This window comes from Uranotaenia lowii, chromosome 3, assembly GCF_029784155.1.
Source record: "Uranotaenia lowii strain MFRU-FL chromosome 3, ASM2978415v1, whole genome shotgun sequence".
In the NCBI taxonomy this organism is placed as follows: Eukaryota; Metazoa; Arthropoda; class Insecta; order Diptera; family Culicidae; genus Uranotaenia; species Uranotaenia lowii.
Window position 1 is genome coordinate 193,444,970 of NC_073693.1, and position 23,033 is coordinate 193,468,002.

A 23,033-nucleotide genomic window follows, 5' to 3' on the forward strand; every position below is an offset into this window, starting at 1 on the left:
CTTAACGATCAACAAAGTTGGTATTTAACAGTGCTATTAAAATAATATTATTGTTTAGTTGTACGGATGCCTTGTTCTATCTTATAAGCATAAAAATTTAGCATATTCTAAAACTGATAGTTTACAAATTAACTATTTGATAACGTTGTTTGTCAGTTTTTAAATCCTCGCATTATAAACTTATTTCATCATTAAATACTCATCAAACTAACCATTAAAGTATGCGATAACATTTGTTCGTTGACCTTTTTTTCAGTTAACACGGTTTTGAACTTTTGTAAAAAGTCATCAATTCAATTGAAATTTTTTAGAAAAATCGTCTAATTTTCGTTTGTAAGGGTGATTCATGTTTTGGTAAAAAAGCAACTGAACTCTTACCTTTGAAAGATTTTCAAGTGATTTCTGATCATTACGCGACATGATGCGACAAAATTCTTCAACTGTGTCCAGGAACTTTGTAGCTGAAAGGCTTAATAATAGGGAGCCATCCTTTTCACGTCCGGTAGGAATCATTCTGGAACAGATGAGAAGCGATGTTTTTTTCATCACGTCGCTGAAACCGGATCTGATAGCCATTCATATTAGGTCCATAACACTCCAGTATTTTTGCAACCGATTCCGAACACTTCGGACATTGGAGGAATCGCCCATCTCCTGGAAATATAAACATGATTTCTATGTTATCATTCAATAGTTAGTCAAATCTCAAACACTTACCTGTTGATGCCGGGGTACAAAATTCTGCTAATTTCTTCAAAACCATCGTTGAATTATAAATTAGGACTACGGTTAAAGAACTAACTTTTCGGGCCTCTGCCCTGGCCGTCCTCACAAAGGACAACGACAGAGAAAAAATAGTTTTCCGGAACGATTACCTAAAAAAGTCGAAGTTGTTTGTTATTCTGGCGACTGTCAGCAGAGCGACACGCACGAGACGCTACTAACGAGTCTGGGTTGGAAAAACTCAAGTAATTGATTTATACTCAAGATATGCAAAACGCCGCTCGTATTCAAATTAACTCAAAAATGGCAAGATAAATGGTATGGTTATTTGATCTTGTGTAGGCTTTTGACTTTTTTTTGTCAAAAGTTCATTTAAGGTGTAACAAATTATTGATTTGAAATGGGTTCCATTTATGTAATACATACATACATACATAGAAACTCTAGAAACTGGTTCAGCAGTTAAAACGTTCGTCGCCATGGGACCCACATTCAGGTGACGGCTCTCTTACTCAAGATAGCCGCTCAGTTTCACCACGCGTTGTAAATCTGGAGCTCTCTTGCTTTACTATCATGCTCCGAGATTTTTTTTGGGCGACGAACGTGTCAATATTCTATAAAAGTTTTTCGTAACCCAAAATGAATGATAAAGATGTTTCTGTTTTTTTCTGCTCTGCATTGATTTGGTTTTTTTAACCCAGACTTTTGGTTATTGTTTCATTCGTTTCACTCATAATCCATTACAAAAACACCATCGTCGGATGTTTGTGTTGTGTTGATGTGAAAAACAACAGAACCGCTGGCCAGCAAATTGCGTTTCGAGGAACATTTCCCTTCGCATCCTAAAAATAAGATCATCAAGCAATTTGGCAGTGCCCTCACGCTTTGGCTAGAATCATATCCTGCACATTGGATTCTTGGGCCACATTAAAGCAAGAGCAGATCAGATTGCAGTAAATGAAAACAAAATCGTGATTTTCCAGCAATTTTTTGGTGATTCTAGCCGTATGTATACTCAGAATTCTATATAGTTTAACAATAGAGCTTCAGATCTCAGTTGTACGATTTGATCTTCGATCCGTTTATCATTTACAACGCTTAAATACTCAACTTAATGCTGTAACACAGAATGGTTGCAACGATGCAATGCAAATAAAAAATTTAATAATTAGAAGGGACCTTTAACCTAAAAAGCATTTACTATGAGAAGGATGGAGACTCAGTCATGATTGATGAGAACACAATGTAGATTTCGATAGAAAAAAATTAATATAAATATACACGAAAACTTAAAACGAAATAGTTTTTTTTTTGTCTTGCTCGGATATTGCTTCTTGTTTTTTCAGTGGATGGGTTATATGTTTTCTTAAAGCAAAAAAAAAATTAATACAATTTAACTTACTTGCGCATTCGTTGAAGGCAAAGTTGGTGGGGTTGGATGTAGTCGAATTTGATTCCACGCATAATTTAAATCTGCTTTTTCAGAGCATCTAGATTTGCTCATGTCCGTAGAAAAGCCACATCTATTATTCTTTAGAATAACTTTCCATTAATTAATTAAACGCCAACGATGCTATTGAAAATACCAAAATTAGTGTTTCAGTATAAATCGATACCGAAGAAAGCTATTCTTAATATTAAGTACCTTTTTCGAGCAATCTTTTTTCTTTCCATTATCGGAACGGTCATTTCACTTCACTTGCAATATTTATTCCATGAGTTATGAATTTGCATGATTCTTCATGTTTTAACCGGCTACCGGACACTAATTGTATTGAACAATTCGAATTGAAATAGAACAACAACGCTTTGAATTCCGAACTGTTTTCTCAGTTTCTTGGTTATGAATTGTGCAGAAAGCGTAGATTCACATCTACACGATGTGAATTTATGTTCATTTCTAAAAAATTTACATCGTGAAACTTGAAAAGCAGTTAAAAACCACTGAAAACCAAATGCTTCGTAATTTATGCGAAAGTGTATTTTTTTCGATGTGAAATTATATTTCATTTCAGTTTCTGTCGGCTATTTTTGTATCGTTTTAGAAATTGAGTTTCATGTAAATTTAATTATTTTTTGCTGTGTAGATATATTTTCTAAAACATTCCTTTCAGCTGCGCTACGATCTGGATCAGGTCTTCCTCAGTCAGGACACGTGCCTGGGTCCGTATACGGTCATTCATCTGGTCCAGCGTGGCCTGGATGAACTCGTTCAACATCTCGGACACCAGATTAGTGATGGTGTTGTTGAAAATGGTGGTGATGATGCCGACAAAGATATTGCTGAGCCAATCCACCAGAATGTTGCCACGGAATCGGATGTTCAAATTGCTGTCAGGAAGAGAGAGAGAGAGAAAAAAATATACACAATTACCTTCTGAAACAGGTTCAGGTGAATGGCATTTTAAGGTGTTCGGCTGTGTTGAATAAAAAACCTTCTTCATGTTTTTTTAACAACAAATGTCCGCATTCAAGTGATTTTTTTGTTGAAAAAAAAAATCTTAAATTTATGTTCTGATATTTAACGCAAAACAAAATAAGCAGAAAAATAAACCCTAAAATTCTTAACCATAAAACGTTTAGCACAATACTGTTTGGACAAACTTTTTATTATTTTTATAGCAAATGCCAGGCAGGAATGAGCACTTCATGCAACTAGCAATAAGAAAAGTTACCGCTCAAAAAACTTTCTGCTCCGATAGTGTGAGTTTCCGTAGCCTAAAAAAAGTCTGAAAATATCATTCAGGCGAACAATAACTAGCTTCCTGTGTGATAGGAGGACTCCAGGAAAGTTTTCATATCTGACATACCTGTCGAAACAGTCAAGACACACGTGTGAACGAAGCTCAAATTACGATAAAGCACAAAATAGTCAGAAACATTGAACGTCGTCGTCGTTCAGGCCAATGTGCCTTTTCCTCTTGCCAACTGACGGTGATGGTAGGATGTGTTTTTTTCCCCTCATCTTTCCCGCTCAACTTGAGCGGAAGGAGAAAGTTAACTCGTAAAAAAGTAGTCCTTTTCATCAACAGTTAAATGTTATGTCTTCAGCGCCTTTCTAAAGTCAATAGAACGTAGATTGTAGGAGATGGTGTAGACATTACCGAGTCGGTTGGACTGTTATACGAACATATTAAAGTCAACAATAGTTGGGTTGGGGCTGCTACTTTTCAAGTTAAGAATTCAGATTATTATGTGAACTACGAAAACTTCTCATTAAATCAAAATATCACATAAAAATGCGTATAATAACATTTCAGTTTAAAAATAATGTCGTTTTAAATTTAAATACCTATCTCCATCAGTAACATGCACAATGCACATGTACCATTTGGCTTTGATATTAATTTAAAGTTTCCAACATTGACCGTAAACTAATCATCGGTAATTGTGTTGTTCAACTTGATGAGAAGAAGGGGATTACCATATAAAATTATCGAGATGCTCTTTGAAACGGTAATTAAGTTTTAATCTTTTTCCTGTATTGTCCTTCAGCTCTTATTTGCATGACATTAAAATTGATGACTCCGGAATAAGATCCTTCGACTTTCTGCTAAGGATGATACTGCCGTTCCAAGCAAAATGGTTCCATGTGACAAAATTTGAAATCGAGAAAATGCGATTGAAATTTATACAGTATTATCAGTTTTTCTTATAACTTCAAATTCCACAGATAGTTTGATTGTAGGAAATAGTTCAAATAGTTAAATTTACAATGTAATCTACCCAAGGCCGGGTGAAAGAAAGAGGGGGCAATTGTCCAGGGCCACCGGGTCTGCCCATCCCCTCTCCCCAAGGAAAAAAAAATCCGACATTACGTTAATCATACTGCTTAAGTTCTAGGAATCTGGGAAAGAAAGTGAAAACAAGAAAATTGGAATTAAAACGAAAAATAAACCAGCTAAGGCCCTCCCCCTATGAAATAATATCTTGAAAAGTTTCACTTTAATACAAGTTAAGGAAGCATCCTAAAGCAATGGTTGGCAATCTGAGGCTCGCGAGTCGCATGCGGCTCTTTAAGCGTTATGCTACGGCTACGAGATTATACGAGTCAAGTTATGTCGTAAGACGGAATACTATGTAAATAAATAATTATACGAGTTATAGTGATTATCATCTTATTATTTATGATGTGAAATTAGTAAAAAAATGTTTTGGATTTTGATGTGATGTGGTCCACCCGGGCGATGGTTTCGTTCCCAAGAGTGTACTCTGCGTGAAAAAGGTTCCGCTTGCGCGAAGAAGAAATGACCGCACATTTGCTGTGGTTCAGAGGCAAGCAGTTGGTGTCACACCAGTGAGCGAAGGTGCTGAACTGCCTTTGCAAGAGATCGATATCGTCTTGGCCATTGATGGTGTGGAAAAGTTTGAGGTCGTCGGCCTACGCAAGTTTTGGGCCGACCAAGAGAATGAGAACATCGTTAAAATAGATGACAAAAATTATCGGTCCCAAGTGGCTTCCCTGGGGCACACCTGAACAAACGGAGAATTGTCTTGAGAAGTTATTCCCAGTTTGCACTGATAACTTTCGTCCCGTTAAATAGCTTCGAAACCAGTCCAGTAGGGATCCACAGAATTCTCAGCGTTCGAGTTTAGCAATAGCAATATCGTGATTTACTTTATCGAAAGCAGCAGACAGATCAGTATAGATGGCGTCAGTTTGTGACTTCATGGTGAAGCTTTCTTGCACGAGCGATGTAAAAGTCAGCAAATTCGTTGGAAAAGTATTGTTTTGAGGGCGAGAAAATCGGATACAGAACAACCAATTCGAACAGTTTGACTATCGAACAAAGAGCTGATATTCCGCGGTAGTTGTTCACATCTCTCTCATTTCCTTTTTTGTGAACAGGGAACATGTACCTAAGCTTCTTTCCAGAGCGAGAGAAAGATTGCGAAGTCCAGCAAAGCTTTAAAAATATCTGATGGGAGTCAGCAAATGTTGCATGAAACGTTTCAAGAAGATAGCTGGGTTCCCGTCCAGACCCGTAGATCATGATTTTTTAAGCTTTGCTGTCGCCCTTAAAATGGCTGCGTCATCGAAGGCAATACCGTTTAAGGAAGAGTCAAGAGGTGTGATATTTCATACAGCCATATCCAGTTGCTCTGAGGAAATGGACCCACTTGTGAAAATGCTAGAAAATTTCTCAGCAAAGAGATTGCATATTTCAAGATCGGTGTTCGCTGTATGGCTGTTCAAAAACATTTGAGACGGAGGCCCGGATTCTTTCCGCTGAATTTTGACGTACTTCCAGAAAGATCTCGGCTTGGTCTTAAAATTACGCTGTAGCCGGTGGAGATAGTTCTGGTAGCAACGCCTACTGCTTTTTTTTTGTACGCCGTGTTCAGCTAGCGGTATTCTTCCTTTGTGTAGAGGGACTTGTGCTTGCTGAAGTTTCGAAGATCACGGTTTATTGCCGTCTTCAGTTGTCACAGTTGATTAGTGACCCAGGGAGCTCGTGGGTTGGAGGGGAAGCTACTTTTCGGAACGTGGCAGTCAATTATATAGTTCAGTATATTTGAAAAAGTCGCAGCGGCTGCATCGGGATTAGACAAATCGAGCTCGTTCTCCCATTCGATAGAATCCATGACGAGTGAGATAGCTTCGTAGTCGACGTTTTTGAAGTCCCCGTAGAAGGTTTCCTCGGTTTCCTCTATAGGAACGTTAACCCTAGTGACATCGAGTGAGACCACTAAAGCTGGGTGATGGGAAACAACTTTAACAAGAGGAGCAGGAGCTTAATCAATAATCGGATTCCTGAAGCCTTCGTTTATGAAGCAGAGGTCTAGCATACGATCGTTTTCGTTTTCAAAGCTGTTGATCTGTTGCTGTTGAGAATAGATTTGAAAATCAGATAGCATTCTCCAGTAAAAAGCGTGATAAAGCACTGAACAATTTTGCTCTGGAGATCCGGAATATTTTTCGTTGACTCCAAAGTTTAAATTTAATAAGAAAAAAAAATTACCAAGCATTTTTTAATCGTTAAGTTAAGTCCTAATTGTTGAGATTATGAAGTTAAGTTTTTTTTGAATGAATTGAAAATTAACTTGCCTTGACGCGTTCTGATGAAATATAAACATCGCATGATGATTTTAACTATGCTCGCCGATGCTGAAATTTGTTATGCGCATTAAAAATTCGGTAAAAAACTTTCTTTTTTTCTAATTTTTCACATTTTGAATAAAATCACTCCATATTTTTATAAATCTTTTTTTTTTGGATTCATAAATGTTCAAAAAGTCTGGTACATATTCTTATAATTTTGAACCTAATTTTGGAATTCTTGTCAAAACTTTCAAGAAAACGATTTTTTTGGTTTCGATTATAGTCGTTTCAACATCTTTCTGTCATTTGCGTCTTACATCAACGATGCAGTTTGTTTGTTTGACATTTATTTAGTAACGTAAGAATGATATCCTTATAAATTGTTACATATTGATTTGTAGAATTCAATGAAAATGTGATGTCTTCATGACGTGTGGTTTTAATACAATTTTAAACAAAATTTCAAAAATATACTTTAAGAACTAAGAGAAAAGTGCTCAATCAATTTTTTCTTGAAGGTTGTTTTGGATTTTTCTAAAGTAAGTGCATTTGGTAGAGAGTTCCAATAGGTTACACCCCTTACAAAAAAACTATGACCATAGAGTACGGTGCGGTGACGTGGTAGTAAAAATTTCAAAAACCGACTACTTCTTAGTTTTACGAGTCTATTATATAGATATTGAGGTTCTTTGGTTTGAATCAACTTGAACAAAAATAAACAGCATCTAATTTTTGGGAAATTCTCAAATGAACAACCGATAAGGCGGGATTGAAGGTGTGAAACGTGATCGAAACTATTAAGATCAAATACAAATCTAACGCAGGCATTGAGTGCTACACGAAGCCTGTTCAAAACGTTTTGGGAAACTTGGAAAAGCAAAAAATCACAAGATATAAAATGAGGAAATATTAGACTTTTAAAAAGTTTTAATTTCAAATCTGTATTAAGAACGTTTTTATTGTATTTTAGAGATTTTAGCGAGGAATATATTTTACCACATTGTTGCATAACATGGGAATCCCAGTTAAAATTTGACTGAATTTTAAAACCGAGACTGACAGCTTGTTGAACATATTGGATTGCAGTGTTATTGATAAAAAGCGAAATATTTGAAACATTACTACGGTTTAACATAAGGGCTTGTGTTTTTCTCGCGTTCAAACGTAGGGCATTTCTTATCGACCAAGCATGGATTTGCTGCAAGTCAAGATTCAACTGTACATTAATTGTTTCTTTGCTAAGATTAGAACATTCAAAATATAATTGAACATCATCGGCAAAAATATGAATTTTGCAATGTTTCAAAATATTTGGTAAGTCATTAATGTACATTGTAAAAAATATTGGACCCAGAATAGAGCCTTGGGGCACACCTGATGTGATTGGCGAGAGTGATGAGTACTGTTTGTTATTGAACACTGTCTGGAATCGATCAGATAGATATGATCTTATCAAATTAATCGCAGAAAATGAAAACCCAAAATTATTTGAAAGCTTTTTAAGTAGAGTACTATGGCTTATACAATCAAATGCTTTGGAAAAATCTAATAAAATAAGAATGACCGATTGAGACTTATCAAGTTCATTGCTGATATCATCAAAAACGCTTATCATTGCAGTTTTTGTGCTGTGATTTTTGACGGTATCCAGATTGAAAATCACTAATAAGCTTATTTTCGATCAAGTAGCTGCTGATTTGTTTCTTTAATACTTTTTCAAATACTTTTGATAATCCGCTTAGGATACTAATTGGTCGCAAGTTTTCAAGCGTATTCAATGTTGATTTTTTTCTAATGGGAATGATTTTCGAATTTTTCCAACTACTGGGATACTTATTCGTTGTTATAATTTTATTGAAAAGATAGGTCAAAGGTTGTATAATGCTAAGAACAATTTTTTTTATAAATTTTAAAGGAATATCATCTAACCCAACAGCATTCGAATCAATTTCAGACAAACTAAGAATGACGTCATTTTCGTGAATCGGATCAAATGTAAAAGAATTCCAATTTGATTGTAAGCCCATCAAATTAATGTTGTCATTAGGGGTAAAAGATTTTAAAAAAGTTTCATTAATCTCTTCGGCTGAAAAATTGTTAGAAGGTTGTTCAGTAGACTTGCTTATTTTAGATTTCCTCAATCTCTGCCACAGAGTTTTTGAGGATAGCTTTGAATCAAGGAATCTGTCATAGTATCTTTTCTTTGCAGTTTTGACAAGAGTATTAACTCTATTACGAATTGTTTTATAAAGGTTGAAATGCTCATTGCTACGAGATGTTTTCCATTGATTGAATGCTAAATTCCTGTTTACAATAGCTTGGGCAATTGAAACGTCAAACCATGGGTTATGACCTCGATAGGAGGAATATTGTCTAAGGGGAACGCATATTTCAAAAAGGTTTTTCAAAGTCAGATTAAGGTAATCTGTTAAAATATTTGTGTCGTCGACATTGTAAAATAAATCCTAATCAATAGAATTAAGTTCCCTGTTCAAAAGATGAGTATTAATTCTGTTGTAGTCCCTGAATAAATGGACTCCATTAGTTTCTTCTTTATTTATATTTAAAGAAGCGAATATGAGATCATGGCAAGATAATGCTGGAAAATCAATTTGATTAAATCTAAGAATGCTTGAATAGTCCGTAGTAATTATAAGGTCCAGTTGGGAGCATCCATTATTATGAAAGAATGTGGGTTCGTTTCCCAAACTGGTGGCATTATGTAAGGTTAGAATGTCTCGAAAATTTCTAGTCTTTATAGATTGATTGTCCAAAAAATTAGTATTGAAATCGCCGAGTAAATAGATTTTTTCATACTGCGATGAATAATCGGAAAATATGCTGTGTAATAAGTCTGAACAATCATTATTAGGAGGGTTATAGAATTCACCAATCAAAAACTTGTCAGAACCAGAATATATTTCAAGTAGTATGTACTCCGTAGGTGTTTGATTAACAGCATCTATAGATTTAAGCACAACTGAAGTTCGCAGATTTTTGTTAACGTATATAATCACACCTCCGCCTTGTCTGCCAATTCGATCATTTCTGTAAATATTGTATCCATCAATTGAAACCAAATCATCCTCAATACCATCTTTAAGCCAGGTTTCACTCACACCAAAAATATCGATATTTGAGATCTCTAATAAATTACGCATTTCATCAAGTTTTGCTAGTTTACGAGCACAAATGCTTTGGCTGTTAACACAAGCTAGAGAAATTTTACTTGGAAAGATAGCAGATTTAACAACAATGCCAGGCAAGCACAAATTTGAAGGGGTGTTAATGGTATTATCAGCCATTGGTAATGTAAAAAACCTTCAAAAAAAATTATTGATATGAGCACATTAATTACATTACTTTTATGTTTCTTCATCTTTTTCTTTATAATTCAATCAAAAAGGCAACGCAAAAAAGGTGTTTACGAACCACAACATTTGATAATTTAAACCGTCATCGACACGCTCTAAGATCCTCGCGTTCACGATTCCCACAGCAACGATCCTTACGTCCACGATCCTCAGGTCATCGATCCTCACGTCCACGATCCTCATACGTACATGATCCTCAGGTTCGTCGTAATGAAGTATTCATTGTAATGAAGTTTTATAACTTTTAGGAGGGGAGTCAAAGGATAAGCAGGAACGGATTGGAAGGAAGAAGAATAGCTAAGCGGAAAGGGTGGTTGTTTTTATAACTTTTAGGAGGGGAATCACAGGAATAAAGGATAGGATTGGAAGGAGTAAACAAAAGCATATCAGGAAAGGTTATTTGCGTTTCATAACTTTCAGGAGGGGAGTCATGGGATCATGAGGATAGGATTGGAAGGAGTGAGATTAACTATTTGGAAAGGGTATTTGTTTTGATCAGCTCTTCTATGTTGTTTCCAGGTGGTACAGCAATACTCATCTCACGATCTTCAACTTTGAATTTCACGTACACAATTCCATCGCGAGTGTACACAGCATGTAAGGCCCCACTTCTTTTCAGGAGCAGAGCTTTAGATCGAGTTTCTCTGGCTGCTGGAGAGAGATTCTCGTTGATATAGATTCTCTTGTTAACAGCAAATCCAAGATCATTCAGAGATAACGAACGTGACTTTAGATAACGAGAGTAGAACTCATTTCTCTGAACATGAATAGCAAATTGGATGAGAATAAACAACGGAGAACCACTTTTTGGTTGACCTTTGGAGAGACGGCGAATATCGACTATTGGGCAAACGTCTTCAGCATAGTCCAGAGAGCGACAGATTGTGGCAAAGTAGAGGAGCAAGTTTTCACCCTGGACAAATGGGATTCCACTGACGATGAGATCGTTGTTCCTTTGCACACGATCGATTGTTTGTATGTTCTCCAACTTCAAACCTGCGATGGATGCCTCTAATTTATTGGTGGTCACGATGCCTTCCTCACGTATTTTTTGTATATCACTCGTCAGCTCCTGGCGAATTTGATGAATTTGGGAAGTGAATTTTTCTCCAAGCCTCATGATTTCGTCCCGTGTGCTCCTTTGGTATGTTTCAAACTGTGTTTTCATAAGGTTGGATAGCTCGGTGACAGTCATATCAGAGCTCTTAGGCTTAGCTCTGGTGATACTGTTGCTTCTCAGCGATATCATCTTGTCCTCCTCACTCATGACTCCAACTGCTCGAATAATAGCTATTGTTTTCAGCACTTCACCGTTTATCCTGCTCAACAACAGTTTTTTATTTTGATAAATTTAGATTTTAACTATCGACCCGGCACAAAAACTTCGGTACGTGCAACAAGCGCGGATGATCTTCTAGCGATTAGAATAAATAGAAGTGGTTAAGTTTAGATCTTACTTGGGAAAAAATCACTTTTGCGTTGGCGCTAAAACTTATAGACACTTCATTCTACCACAGTGTTGCCAAGTTTTTGCAGTTGGCGGATAGTCATTGAAAAACCTCTCCGGTACAACTGTGATCGATGTTTAGCTCGAACTCACGGACATCGGCTCAGGAAGCAACTGACAACTTTATATAACTACTTAAAACAATTTTTAATATTTAACTTTGATTCTTAGTTCGATAGTTTGATTTAATTCCTTTATCAAGTTTCTGCTTTCCAATTTTGTGTTAGTATTTTATGGCTGTTTTCAACGTTGACTCTGATTTCAAATCTAAATTTTTGAAATTGAATTTTATAACTCGATTCAATAACTGAATGGAAAACAAATCAGAATCTAATTATGAATAAGCATCAAAACTTCAAAGGACAATCATAATGTGAATAAAAGAAATCGTTTGCAAGAAATTTTAAACCATTCTTCTATCTCAAATATTTGTTTTAAGAAAAAAAAAATAAATCAAATTGAAAACATTTTTTTGTATTGCATTAAAACTTAAAAGGGAAATTTGAGATGAAGTTCATAGAATCTTTTTTTAAATGGTCAATCAGAATCCAATTTTTTTTTAAAGACATTAAAATGAGAACGAGAAAGCTGAATCATAATTCATGTCAGATACCTGTTACTACATTTTTTTTAAGAAGTCTCAAAACAGTTTAGTTCATCACATCTCACAACCTGTCGATAAATTCTACCATATTTTGGCTTATTTTTTAAAGCTAATGTCCTTGCAAATTAGTTGTTATGAACTAAGATTTGTTGATTTTTATATTCTAAGGAACCAACAATATATTCCTAGTTTAAGGGCAAAACATACAAATGAACCCTTATGACTTCTAACGGATGTTCAAGACAAAAAACTGATAGTAAAATTATACGAGTTAAAGTGATTATCATCTTATTATTTATGTTGTGAAATCTGTAAAAAAAAATGTTTTGGATTTTTTATGATGATGTAATTCTTGTATTTAACTATTTTATTAAAATCAATTAATAATTTGTTTAGCTTTTTTTTATTTCATGACGAAAGTCCAATTAATAATTGAGAATTGGTATTCTAAAGAACTTCTCCAAGGTATAGAATGTTCGATTCTACCAGGTCACAAAGGCAAATCGCCAAAAATTCATCTTTACTAAGCGTCCGTTTGCCAATTGAAGATCAAAAGTATTTGGATTTTTCTTTGAATAAGGATAATAAAACTGAAATTACGTGTGGCTTAGTTAGAGATCGCCATTTTTTGTAGTTACCTATTAACACAAAAAAAAAATGGCTCTTTTTTTGCATAATTTTCTCGTATTTTTTGGTGGTCTGAACAAATCAGGATAAATGTTTTTCAAAACCTGGCAAAATCTGGGCATTTGAAATTTTTCAACACAAAATCAGGACAAAGCATAATTAAGTTATTATTTTCAAAAAGTTGGCAGGAGTGGAACATGTTTATTTCATTCTGGAACAAATTTATATTGTAGGGATCATATAGGCATAAAACAGAATAATGATAAAAATTAGAAGGCCACGATCTATTTTATGAAAGTTGTGTCAGACCTTTTCCATCCGTCAAATAATAAACATCAAAATCAGAAACCAGCAAATCTTTTCATTTTATCCGGCATCCTACAATATCTTCATGGTTTTTTTTTATTTCCAAATGTAGCTCATGTCGTCGGCATGTATCAGTTCTTTAAGATTTTTAAGGATTAAGGTAGTGTCGTTTGTCGGTGTCGGTGGACGCAAATCGAATCAGCACCGGTCGCGTTATCTTCTTATACCAATGATGCTATGTAATTGATTACACCGTGTAACATGCCATTGGCACAGAGACTGAATTTTGGGTGTAGTGGAGGAATTCCATCTGGCCCAGGTTGCTTTGAAGGGTCTAAATTTTTCAAACTCTTCAAGATTTCCTGTTCATGAAGGTTATTGACTCCAATATTACTAGGATATTCTGGATAAAGAGCAAAATAATGACGGTCGCGATTTTCTTCCGAATAAGTGGTATAGATTTCTCGGGAAAATTTGCAAAAAGGTTGAAGATTTCTTCTGAGTTATCACCAACATGTTCATCAAGTTGCATTATTAATGAAAAATTGTCTGATTTAAGTTTTGTTTTAACGTAATTCAAGAAGTTTTTTGGGCTGGACTTAATTTCAAGCTCGCTTTTTGCATTGAACTCTTCAAATGAATTATTGATAGCTAAGTTCAGTTGTTCGCATATTTCCAAATAATTTGCTAGGTTTTCACTGCTTTAGTACTTTCTGTACGTTTTATGTGCTTCCTGTTTGCGATTTCTATGGCGTCGTTTTTTTAATGGGATGTTTTCTGAAATGATTTTGTTCAGAATATGATAAAAGGCACTAGCCGATGATTCGACATTTCCTTCGTCTTTAAAAATTTGTGCCAATTTACACTGGTAAGTTCATTTTTTTATTTTTGCATAGATTGTATTCGAGAACATTGTCATACTCGCAGTCATTGGGTCTATTGTATTTATGTATTAAAAGAGAAAATTCAATCGCTGTATAAAACTTTTCATTTTTCCACAGTGGATTCAATGATTCTGACACACAGAAATCTTCAAGAATATTCGTCAAAAGAAAATCTATGAAACAGTTTTCTTGATTTTTATGTGATTAACCTGGTTTAAGCCTTACTTGGCAATTTCGTCAAATATGTAATGCAAAGTATTGTTTTTCCCAATGACTGGGAGTAGGATACTTTCATTTTCAGGATCCGAGATGAAGTCAGCTTTGCGTGGATTAAAGTTCTCATATATGTGAACTTTAACTTCTGGAGCTTGCTCTATCAGTGTTTTTTTTTCTACGCAATTTAAGAATTTTTCATATGAACTCCACCGTCTGACTTCTTTTCAGACTCTTGAAGGTTCCTGTCGTCCCTAAAAACACTAAACATACCGTCCAACGGGGCATCATGCAACAGCGGGGTTAGATGCAAAAATTATATAACACCACACTGAATCAATTTTTATTTTTAAAAAAATATAATTCAGTTAGGCGTGTGGGGTACAATGCAACAAAATACAAATCAAAGAAACACCTAGTAAATCTCGTTTCCATGTGCTGAAAAATGAATGTTTTGCATCACCGTTTGTAAACATTGAAATTTCATTCATCCAAACATTTATTTTTGTGATTTCAGCTTTTAGAATTTTTCATAGTATTTTAACCTCTAAATGTATGCAGCATCCTTATTTTCAGAAAAAAAATGAAAAAATTAGTTTTTGCAGACCAAAAAATTACTGCAATTGGTGTTGTCATGCGTAATGGTCTTTAAGGCATCGCAGATATATTAGGAACTATAAATTTTCATACGTGTTTATAAGATTTTTCATTTAAAACAAAGTTTGTTGGAAGTTACCCCATTTTCTAAGGAGGGTGAAAATCGCATGTTTTTAGAAAATTAAAAATAACTAAAGAAACCAATATTTTTTCTAACTACGTCAATTTGATGTCCCATCATCCTTAAAACTGTTGATGCATGAGGGGTTGGATAACTTGTGAACATAAGTTTTTTAGAAGCCATTGAAGTTGAAAATTGTTGCATGTTGGCCAAGTTGACGGTACTTCCAAAGATCTCTTCACTTTTAACACTTTCATCCTAGTTTGTTAGTGTATCAATCATGAATGGTAAATGAAAAAAAAAATCTCCTTGATCAGGAATCGAACTCGAGTCCTCTGATTATCTATTTGACACTTTAAAAATAGGCGAGATCAACAAATGAAATTAGTCAAAAAAAATTTCATTTTGGGTAACGCTGGTAGATTTCAAAGCTAACGATCCACTGACTCTACTCTGCTCTAAAATGGTTTCATTTGATTGATATATAGTTTTCTCTTATTTTGAGATGTTCTCAAACTTAAAATGAAACTTATGAAACTAGTATACTTTGAGGCAAGGAAGCCGAAATCACAGAAAATCTGTACTATCAGAGAATTTTGAGTAAGATTTTCGTCACATACCGCCACTGGGGCAACATGCAGCTCTTTTCAATTTCAATGGCTTCTAAAAATCCATGTCCCCAGTTAATTATGCCCTTTATGCATCACAAGTTTTAAGGTTAGTGGGACATCAAATTGACGTTGTCAAAAAAAAATTTTTAAGTTACTTCAGTTATTTTTAATTGTCAAAAAAAAGCGATTTTCACTATAGGTACTTAGAAAAAGGGGTAACTTGCAACAAACTTAGTTTTAAATGGAAAATCTTATGAAAACATATAGAAATTCATAGTTTTTGATAAATTTTTGATGCCCAAAAAAACATTAGGCATAATAACACCAATTGCAGTAATTTTTGGATCTACTGAAACAAATTTTTTTTTCAACCATAAGGATGCTGCATACATTTAGGGGTAAAAAATACTACACAAATTCTACTGGCTAAAATCATAAAAATAGATGTTTGGATAGATAAAATTTCAATGTTGACAAACGCGTGATGCAAAACAATCATATTCCAGCACATGGAAACGAGATTTTCAAGGTCGAAGAGACGATTTGCATTTTATTGCATGTTACCCCAGACAGGTAACTGATAATAAAAATATTAATTTAAAAAAAAAGGTAATTGCTCGAAAAATATTTTTACACCAACAGTTTTGGCAGAGAATGTTTGAATCATAAAAAAGGTTTGTAGGTAATTTCATCATTCATGGAATTTTGATTTCTGACCCTTATTCATAAAAATATGAAACAAAGTAATGCAAATTAATTTTTTTTCTATTTAAACTGTAAAAAAAATCAAAATTCTTGATGTTTAACATGAATTTCCAATGAATTCAAAAGAAAAAGCGTTTATTGATGATGGTTTTAAGGTTAAAGGTTTTTTATTCGAAAGATATTAATTTTCAGAATAAATTGATTCCGAACCGTACTCATTATGTTATGCTGGTTAGCGACAAATCTCCATTATAAAGCAATAACGAACTAAATTCAGCAACGCTGACACAGTGGCAGGAAATCGTTTAAAGCTTTATGTTCCGTGGAAGATTGTTACATGAAAATAATAGGCTCCAACTTCTCAACTCCCTGTTCTCACACTTCAATGGCTTGAAAATTTCTAACGTTTTTACGATGCCCGGTGACAACTTTGACCACAACAGCTGCAGCATTATGGAAATGTTTGAACGGTATATTCTTTCAACCGTTAAAAAATAACTCTCCTGCTCACCAGGCAATAACACCAGCTACTAACGCTACTTAATCACTTTAGTGAAAGAACTTTTCCACTTTAACGGCCTGTTGGATGGGGGCCATTATTATGAATCGTTAGGAGGCAGAAAAGAAGTATAAAACTGCGATTGGGAATAATGCAAGCAAGGAGGAGCTGAGAAAAAGATGGGGAGAAGACTATGGATGGGGCGGAGTTAAAAACTGGTTCACAACAAACCGGCCAACATAAACAGATTCTGCTGAGGCGTGAAAGGATTTTGACAAGCGACGATGGAACAGACCACAACACAGCCAGCATCCGCCTGTGTCTGCTCTGCTGTACGTTGTTCCGGCTTCGGAATGTTGTGCTCTTCGAACCATGTAGACCGGCTCTGAAGCTCTGTAGGAAAACCTCTGATCTGCTGACAATAGGGCGAGCAGAGAATTCCGATAGGGAGCGATTCCCCAGACTCCGAAGGTTATCACTAAGAGTTGTGGGAAAGGCGGCATTCAAGCAGTGCTACGTGCATACAAAAAGTTGTTTATTCAAGACATAAATGTATGGTAAAGGAACTTGCTTTCAACAAGTACGAAAAAGCAGGAAAACTGTTTCAAATGAAAAACTAGGTTGCTGCAGCCATGATTCATCGTCAAGACTATTTTTTTCCGGATTGTTATTTGTAGCTACTTTCTTCTACCAACCACCTTGTTTGCTGCTCGAAGATTGAGACAGTCTACGAAGCTTAGAAAAACGTTTCGTGTTGTCCATACGGCTAGTCTAATAGAAATTCAAAGATTTTATATGTATCTATGCAATTATTGTAAACCGCGCTTGAAACAGCACAGGTGTAAAAAAAATCATGCTAGAAATTATTTTAAGTTAATACTGCATCAAAGCTAAACATACATAAATACTTCAAATGATAAACTTTATCCATTATATTGTTTGATTGAACAAAGGTGCAAGTTTATCTAAAGAAATATTTTGAATTGCTTTAAAACAACAGATTTTGTCACCCAATTGAAATGTGTACTTCTGATTGCAAAAAAAATGTATACAGTCCCCCCACAGTCATTAATCGCTTAGCTTACCCTTTCACCAAAAAATGTTTCTATAATTCGGGTGTTAGTAGACGAAAGCTTCTCATAAAGTTCAGTCAATAGATACTCCCTCCTTGATTTCAAATATGTTTTTATTTTAAATTTTATTGAAAAATAAAAAAATACCGAAACAATCAGTGTTTTTCAAAACCACTTGTAGCCCGTAACAATTAGGTATTAGTCAAATTGCTCACAATTGTTAGTCACTAAAGTCCATGACAACAGCCGAATATCAACATAGAAATCCCCAAGTTTGTAGCAAACATTTGGGGGTATTCTTATCTAGTAGGTACACATTCAAAGGGCAGTTGGGTTGAGCTAGCAACTAAGAAATGTTTCGTTTTGGTTGCAAAAAAGTGACCCATGATTATGTGGAATTTAATGGGTGCTGTAGCAATTATGGGTCACTTTTATTTTGCCAAATATAATTGAAATTTCGTATTTTATTTGGAAAATATAAACTCGCCCTGTGTGCTTATATGAGACCAATTTATTTTGTTGGAATCTTTGAAATACCCGTATAACGGGCTTAACGGTTTTAGTGAACGTATGATAAATACTATTCAAACAGCAATTTTACTGTCAGCAAGCGCACATATAATATTTTCAATGCATTTTTATGATAGTATCGACAATCTAAAAATAATAATATGAATTAATTTCATTTATTTCAGCAAATATCAGCAGTTCAAATGTTCAGTGACTAATATTTGCGTGTGTCCCATGATTGTGGGGAGACTGTAATAAAAATCGAACATGTTAACCCTCATCCGCATTAGAGTGTCAATTTGCCACTATTGCAAATTTGAATGCTTGTAACTTTATTCAGAAGCTTCAAAAAACAAAAAATTCTTCGGGGACCCTAAATGAATTCAAAAGTTTTTCAATATTGCATCTATACTTTTTTTAAGGACGAACCCTGGAAGCCTGGACGAAGCAGGCTTCCAGCTCTGTAAAATGCAGGAATAATGACGAAATTTAAAAAAAATTTTAACAAAATTTAATCTAAGAAATCCACTAAGTAAGTACAGCTCATTAGCTTTCAAAATATTTTTTACAGTTTGGCGATACGTTGCTTGATGACAGAGATATTCACGAAATAAAATTGTATGTTCATCTCCTTCTACCAACATTAGGGTCAGGGTGGCAATAAATGTATGGGAACTATTTCATGCTCGAATTAATACCGATTAATTACCGACTAATACAGTGTGCGAAATAAGAATAGTACCACTATGTGTTTTACTGGTTAAAATATGAATGATTGTAAATCACCAAAATTTTCTTCCACAGTTTGTTTTGAAATTTTTAATGTATATGTCAAGCATAAGTTTACTTTTTTTGGACGTAGCAATTAGCGTTGAGGACCAAAAAGATGAAAAAAGGGTGCGAAATAAGAATAGTACCACTTGTGTTTTTCAACAAAAACAAGATTATTTCTAAAAATGTACTGTGTAAAAGTGAATAATATTGCTTCTACGAATTATTTGAATAGATAAATGCATTTTAAGGAGTTTTCTAGAATTCCCAAGGTTTTAAAAGTGGGTTTTAAGAGATGCTCCTCTAGCGAAAAGGAATTTGATATTTTAGCTATAATACTTTATTAAACTGCTTGGTTTCTTCTTTAACATTCATTGATATGATGCAAAATGATGAAACATAGATTTGAGACTGAATTTGAATCCAAAAAACAGGCTCCAAATTCAAAAATACTAATGTTTATAAACAGTCAAACACTACTTCTCTAGTTTTAAGTCATAGAAGGCAGCAGTATCTTGCGATTAATCCGAATTGATGCTCATTTTCGAATATCCTAGATTAATTCAGGTGGGCTGGATGATTTTGGTCAAGAAATAAATAAGTACTTGGTACCGTGTGAACGCCTCCCGGGTTTGCCCGGATATTTTGTACAAAATTTCGGAACAGTACTAGTCAATTTTTTTTCAGTATATTCTTATTTCGCACCTTTTTTTCATATTTTTGGTCCTTAACGCCAATTACTACGTCCAAAAAAAGTAAACTTATGCTTGAATTATTCGTTAAAAAATCAAAACAATTCTTATTTCGCTCACTGTATATTTTGTAGATTGACCCTAAAAAGTTGACCTGTGCAGCATTTCAGCTCATTCATACTTGATTTAGGGTTTCTTCGAAGCGCTCAAACTTTCTCTTTTTTACCCTCAAAAATCATCAAAGGGGGACTAAAATTTTGCCCTGATTTTGCCCCATTCACGCTCTTTTTTTAAAACTCATTTTAAGTAGTTTTGGTTCAAAACAGCACTTCGGTGACAGCCCTCAACTTTGAGTTTGACTGGGCAATAGCAAAACTAAGTTCTGATAGGCATACTTAATACTAAGTTCGGCAGGGAATTAAAGGATGATTAAAATTTTTAGTACCCGGATGATGCTGTTCCGGTACATTGCATTGCAATTACAGAGCGGTGGAAAGTTTTGACACTCCCGGTCAAAGAAAACTTCCGGATGTTACTTCCCATGGGAAGTAAACAACATCCGGAAGTTTCCGGACATTCCAAGCCGCTCACCATATGATAACAATGACGGACAGAATTTTACGCTGACATGGTGAGCATGCATTTCATTATAAAGTTCCTTCGTAGTCTTCCGGTAATTGTTCCGTAGCGACGAAATTTTGCGACGTGTTCGTTGGTTTCTGCTCCGGTTCGGACTGAACTCGCTAAGTGTTTTGAGTCCAACAAAGAGAGTTCAATTTTGAGTTCATAAGGTCGAACTCAGCTTTGATCCCTCGCCGAAGGAAAAAAAAAGGGATCAATTTTGAGTTCGCAGTTCGAACTCCGTTTTGATCCATCGCAAGGAGGAAAAAGGGTACCGTAATCCGGGGTAAGATTGATCACTTTTTTCAATATATTTTGATTATTTTTTCTGTTAAGAGGAATGTCGCATGTTTCATATTTTTAAAACCAGTACTAGACTCCTATGAACGTGAAACATGGATGCAGAAATTTATTTGACTACTTTAAATTTGATTTAAAAATCGTGTTTGTCTCTGTTCAGAATTTGATGTTTTAGGGTGACATTGATCAGTCTCTATTCTGACGGTTTTAACGAGTTTTCTCGATCATAAAGGATTCAAAACATCTTCATAAATTTAACATATGTCATTTTATCAATTTTACCTTGATTTTTAATGTTTTACTTTGAAAATATTTATAATCGAAAAAAGAACTTTGATGCTGCCTACATTTAGGGGCAAAAATTATTATAATTGCTAAAAAATTTGAGCAAAATGCAAATGAAATTTTACTTTCACACATTCCCCTAGGCCCTCCCACTACTTCCATTTTCATTTGTACTTCAAAGTTAACGATTTGATAGGGTTCCTATCCATTTGTCGAATTTGGGAGTACTCTTGGAAAATTTCCTTATTATTTAAATATCAAAAATTTATCATCAAATGACTATAAAAATAACACTATAACTGTTTATATACAAAGAAAAAAGGTGGTTCTTTCAAATTGAACAGCCCGTTTGCTTCTAAATTCTTTTTGGTATCATCAGAAAAGCTGTTTGTTTGTGAACCTTGAAATAAATAGATATTTGAAGATTTTGAAATTAAATTTTTACTAACAGAAAAAAATTTCAAATTCAAACCAAATTTTGCCTACTTGATACTCAACTAAAAGGCTTTCAAACGCAGAAAACAGTTCTCAAAAATTCGAACTATGGACTGAGTTCTTTATGATAATGTGGAAAAGTTTATTATTGATCAAATTTACCCCGAAGATCAATGTTACCCCGTTTTACGGTACTTAACTTTAAGTTCATAGAATCGAACTATGTTTTGAACCTCGGTCATACTTAATTTTGAGTTAAAGAAAAGAGCGTGTGGAGGCTATCAGCCCTGATTTCCACTATGTAAAATAACATTACTTACCCCATATTGGTCATGCGGAAATCGTTCATGTAGATCAAGAAGGTGTGCGTGTCGATGGCGAACTCGGTTTGGAAGGTGAGAGTGGCAATGTCGACATCAACCCAGCCGGTTGGGCCCAAATCCATGATGTGTGCAGAGTAGTCGTAAGTAAACTAAATTTCGATAACAAGAAAAGTAGGATTAAGGAAATAGACGAGTAACCACAGTTAAAAATGCATCAAAAACATCATTTCAATCAGGGGCATGCAACGTTATCCGATAACTCTAAAAAACGTGTGACCAACATCTTTTGGCAAAGTTTTAGTGAATCTCTTTTTAAGATTTATTTTATCAGCTTGGAAATAAAAACTATATATACCTATTTATACCACCGGGTGTCAAATGACCCCTAACACTTTTTCCACCAAAAATCTCTTGTTTTGAACAGATTTTTTTTTTTTTTACTTAACTTAACTTAGCATTTATTTCTTTGAGGTAATAATTGAGTAAGAAACCTTAATGAACTTGCGTTCCTCTAAAAGGTTTCGGTTCCAGTTGACATTTCAGAACTTAGTTTTACGATGCTTACATTAACCGCTCTAAATTATTTTTCATGTAATTTTTCACTCGAGTTTTGAATATAGGTACATTTCCACTCATTTGGATATCTCTACTTAAGCGATTATACAATATAGGTCCTGTTGAAGCTATTTTTCTCTCTCCGACTCTTGTTGATGCATTTTCTACAACTAATCTGTCAGTAGATCGGGTGTTGTGGTTATGGCTGACATGTTGGACATTGAAGTTATGGTGAATGTCTTTTATCTTCACAATTCGGTGCATTATGGTTAAAGTTTTCAAATCTCTCAAACAGTTTATCGGTAGAATATTGTGCCCAGGCATTTTATACAATTCCAATGTAGGATGCATGTGGGGAAGTTTGTAGATTGATTTTATGCATCTATTCTGCTGAACTTTTAGGGTTGATAGGTTTGTTACATTGGTATGTCCCCAAGCACTTATAGCGTAAGTATACCTTCTATGCACGAAACTATTGTAAAGCTTTAGCAAAGCATGCCTTGGCATGAAGTAAGATAATTTACGTATTATTCCACAGATTGGAGCACAGTTTTTTATCAGATTCAAAATATGTGGTTTCCATGTTAATCGGTTATCTAGGCACACTCCCAAATATTTAAAACTAGACACTTCTTCAATTATATTTTTCTTGTG

At 34.7% G+C, this 23,033-nt stretch overlaps 1 protein-coding gene across 1 annotated transcript in view; it reads right to left on the reverse strand.

Annotated features, from left to right (window-relative positions):
• The window catches only part of LOC129756936 (uncharacterized), a 33,841-nt gene that overhangs the window by 1,664 nt on the left and 9,144 nt on the right, over positions 1–23,033 (reverse strand). Inside the window, exons 4-5 of the mRNA XM_055754004.1 lie at positions 21,822–21,973; positions 2,808–3,054 (exon numbers count right to left, since the gene is read on the reverse strand). Coding sequence (XP_055609979.1) covers positions 2,820–3,054; positions 21,822–21,973 — 387 coding nt within the window. The 3' untranslated portion in view covers positions 2,808–2,819. The remainder of the gene's footprint in view (positions 1–2,807; positions 3,055–21,821; positions 21,974–23,033) is intronic.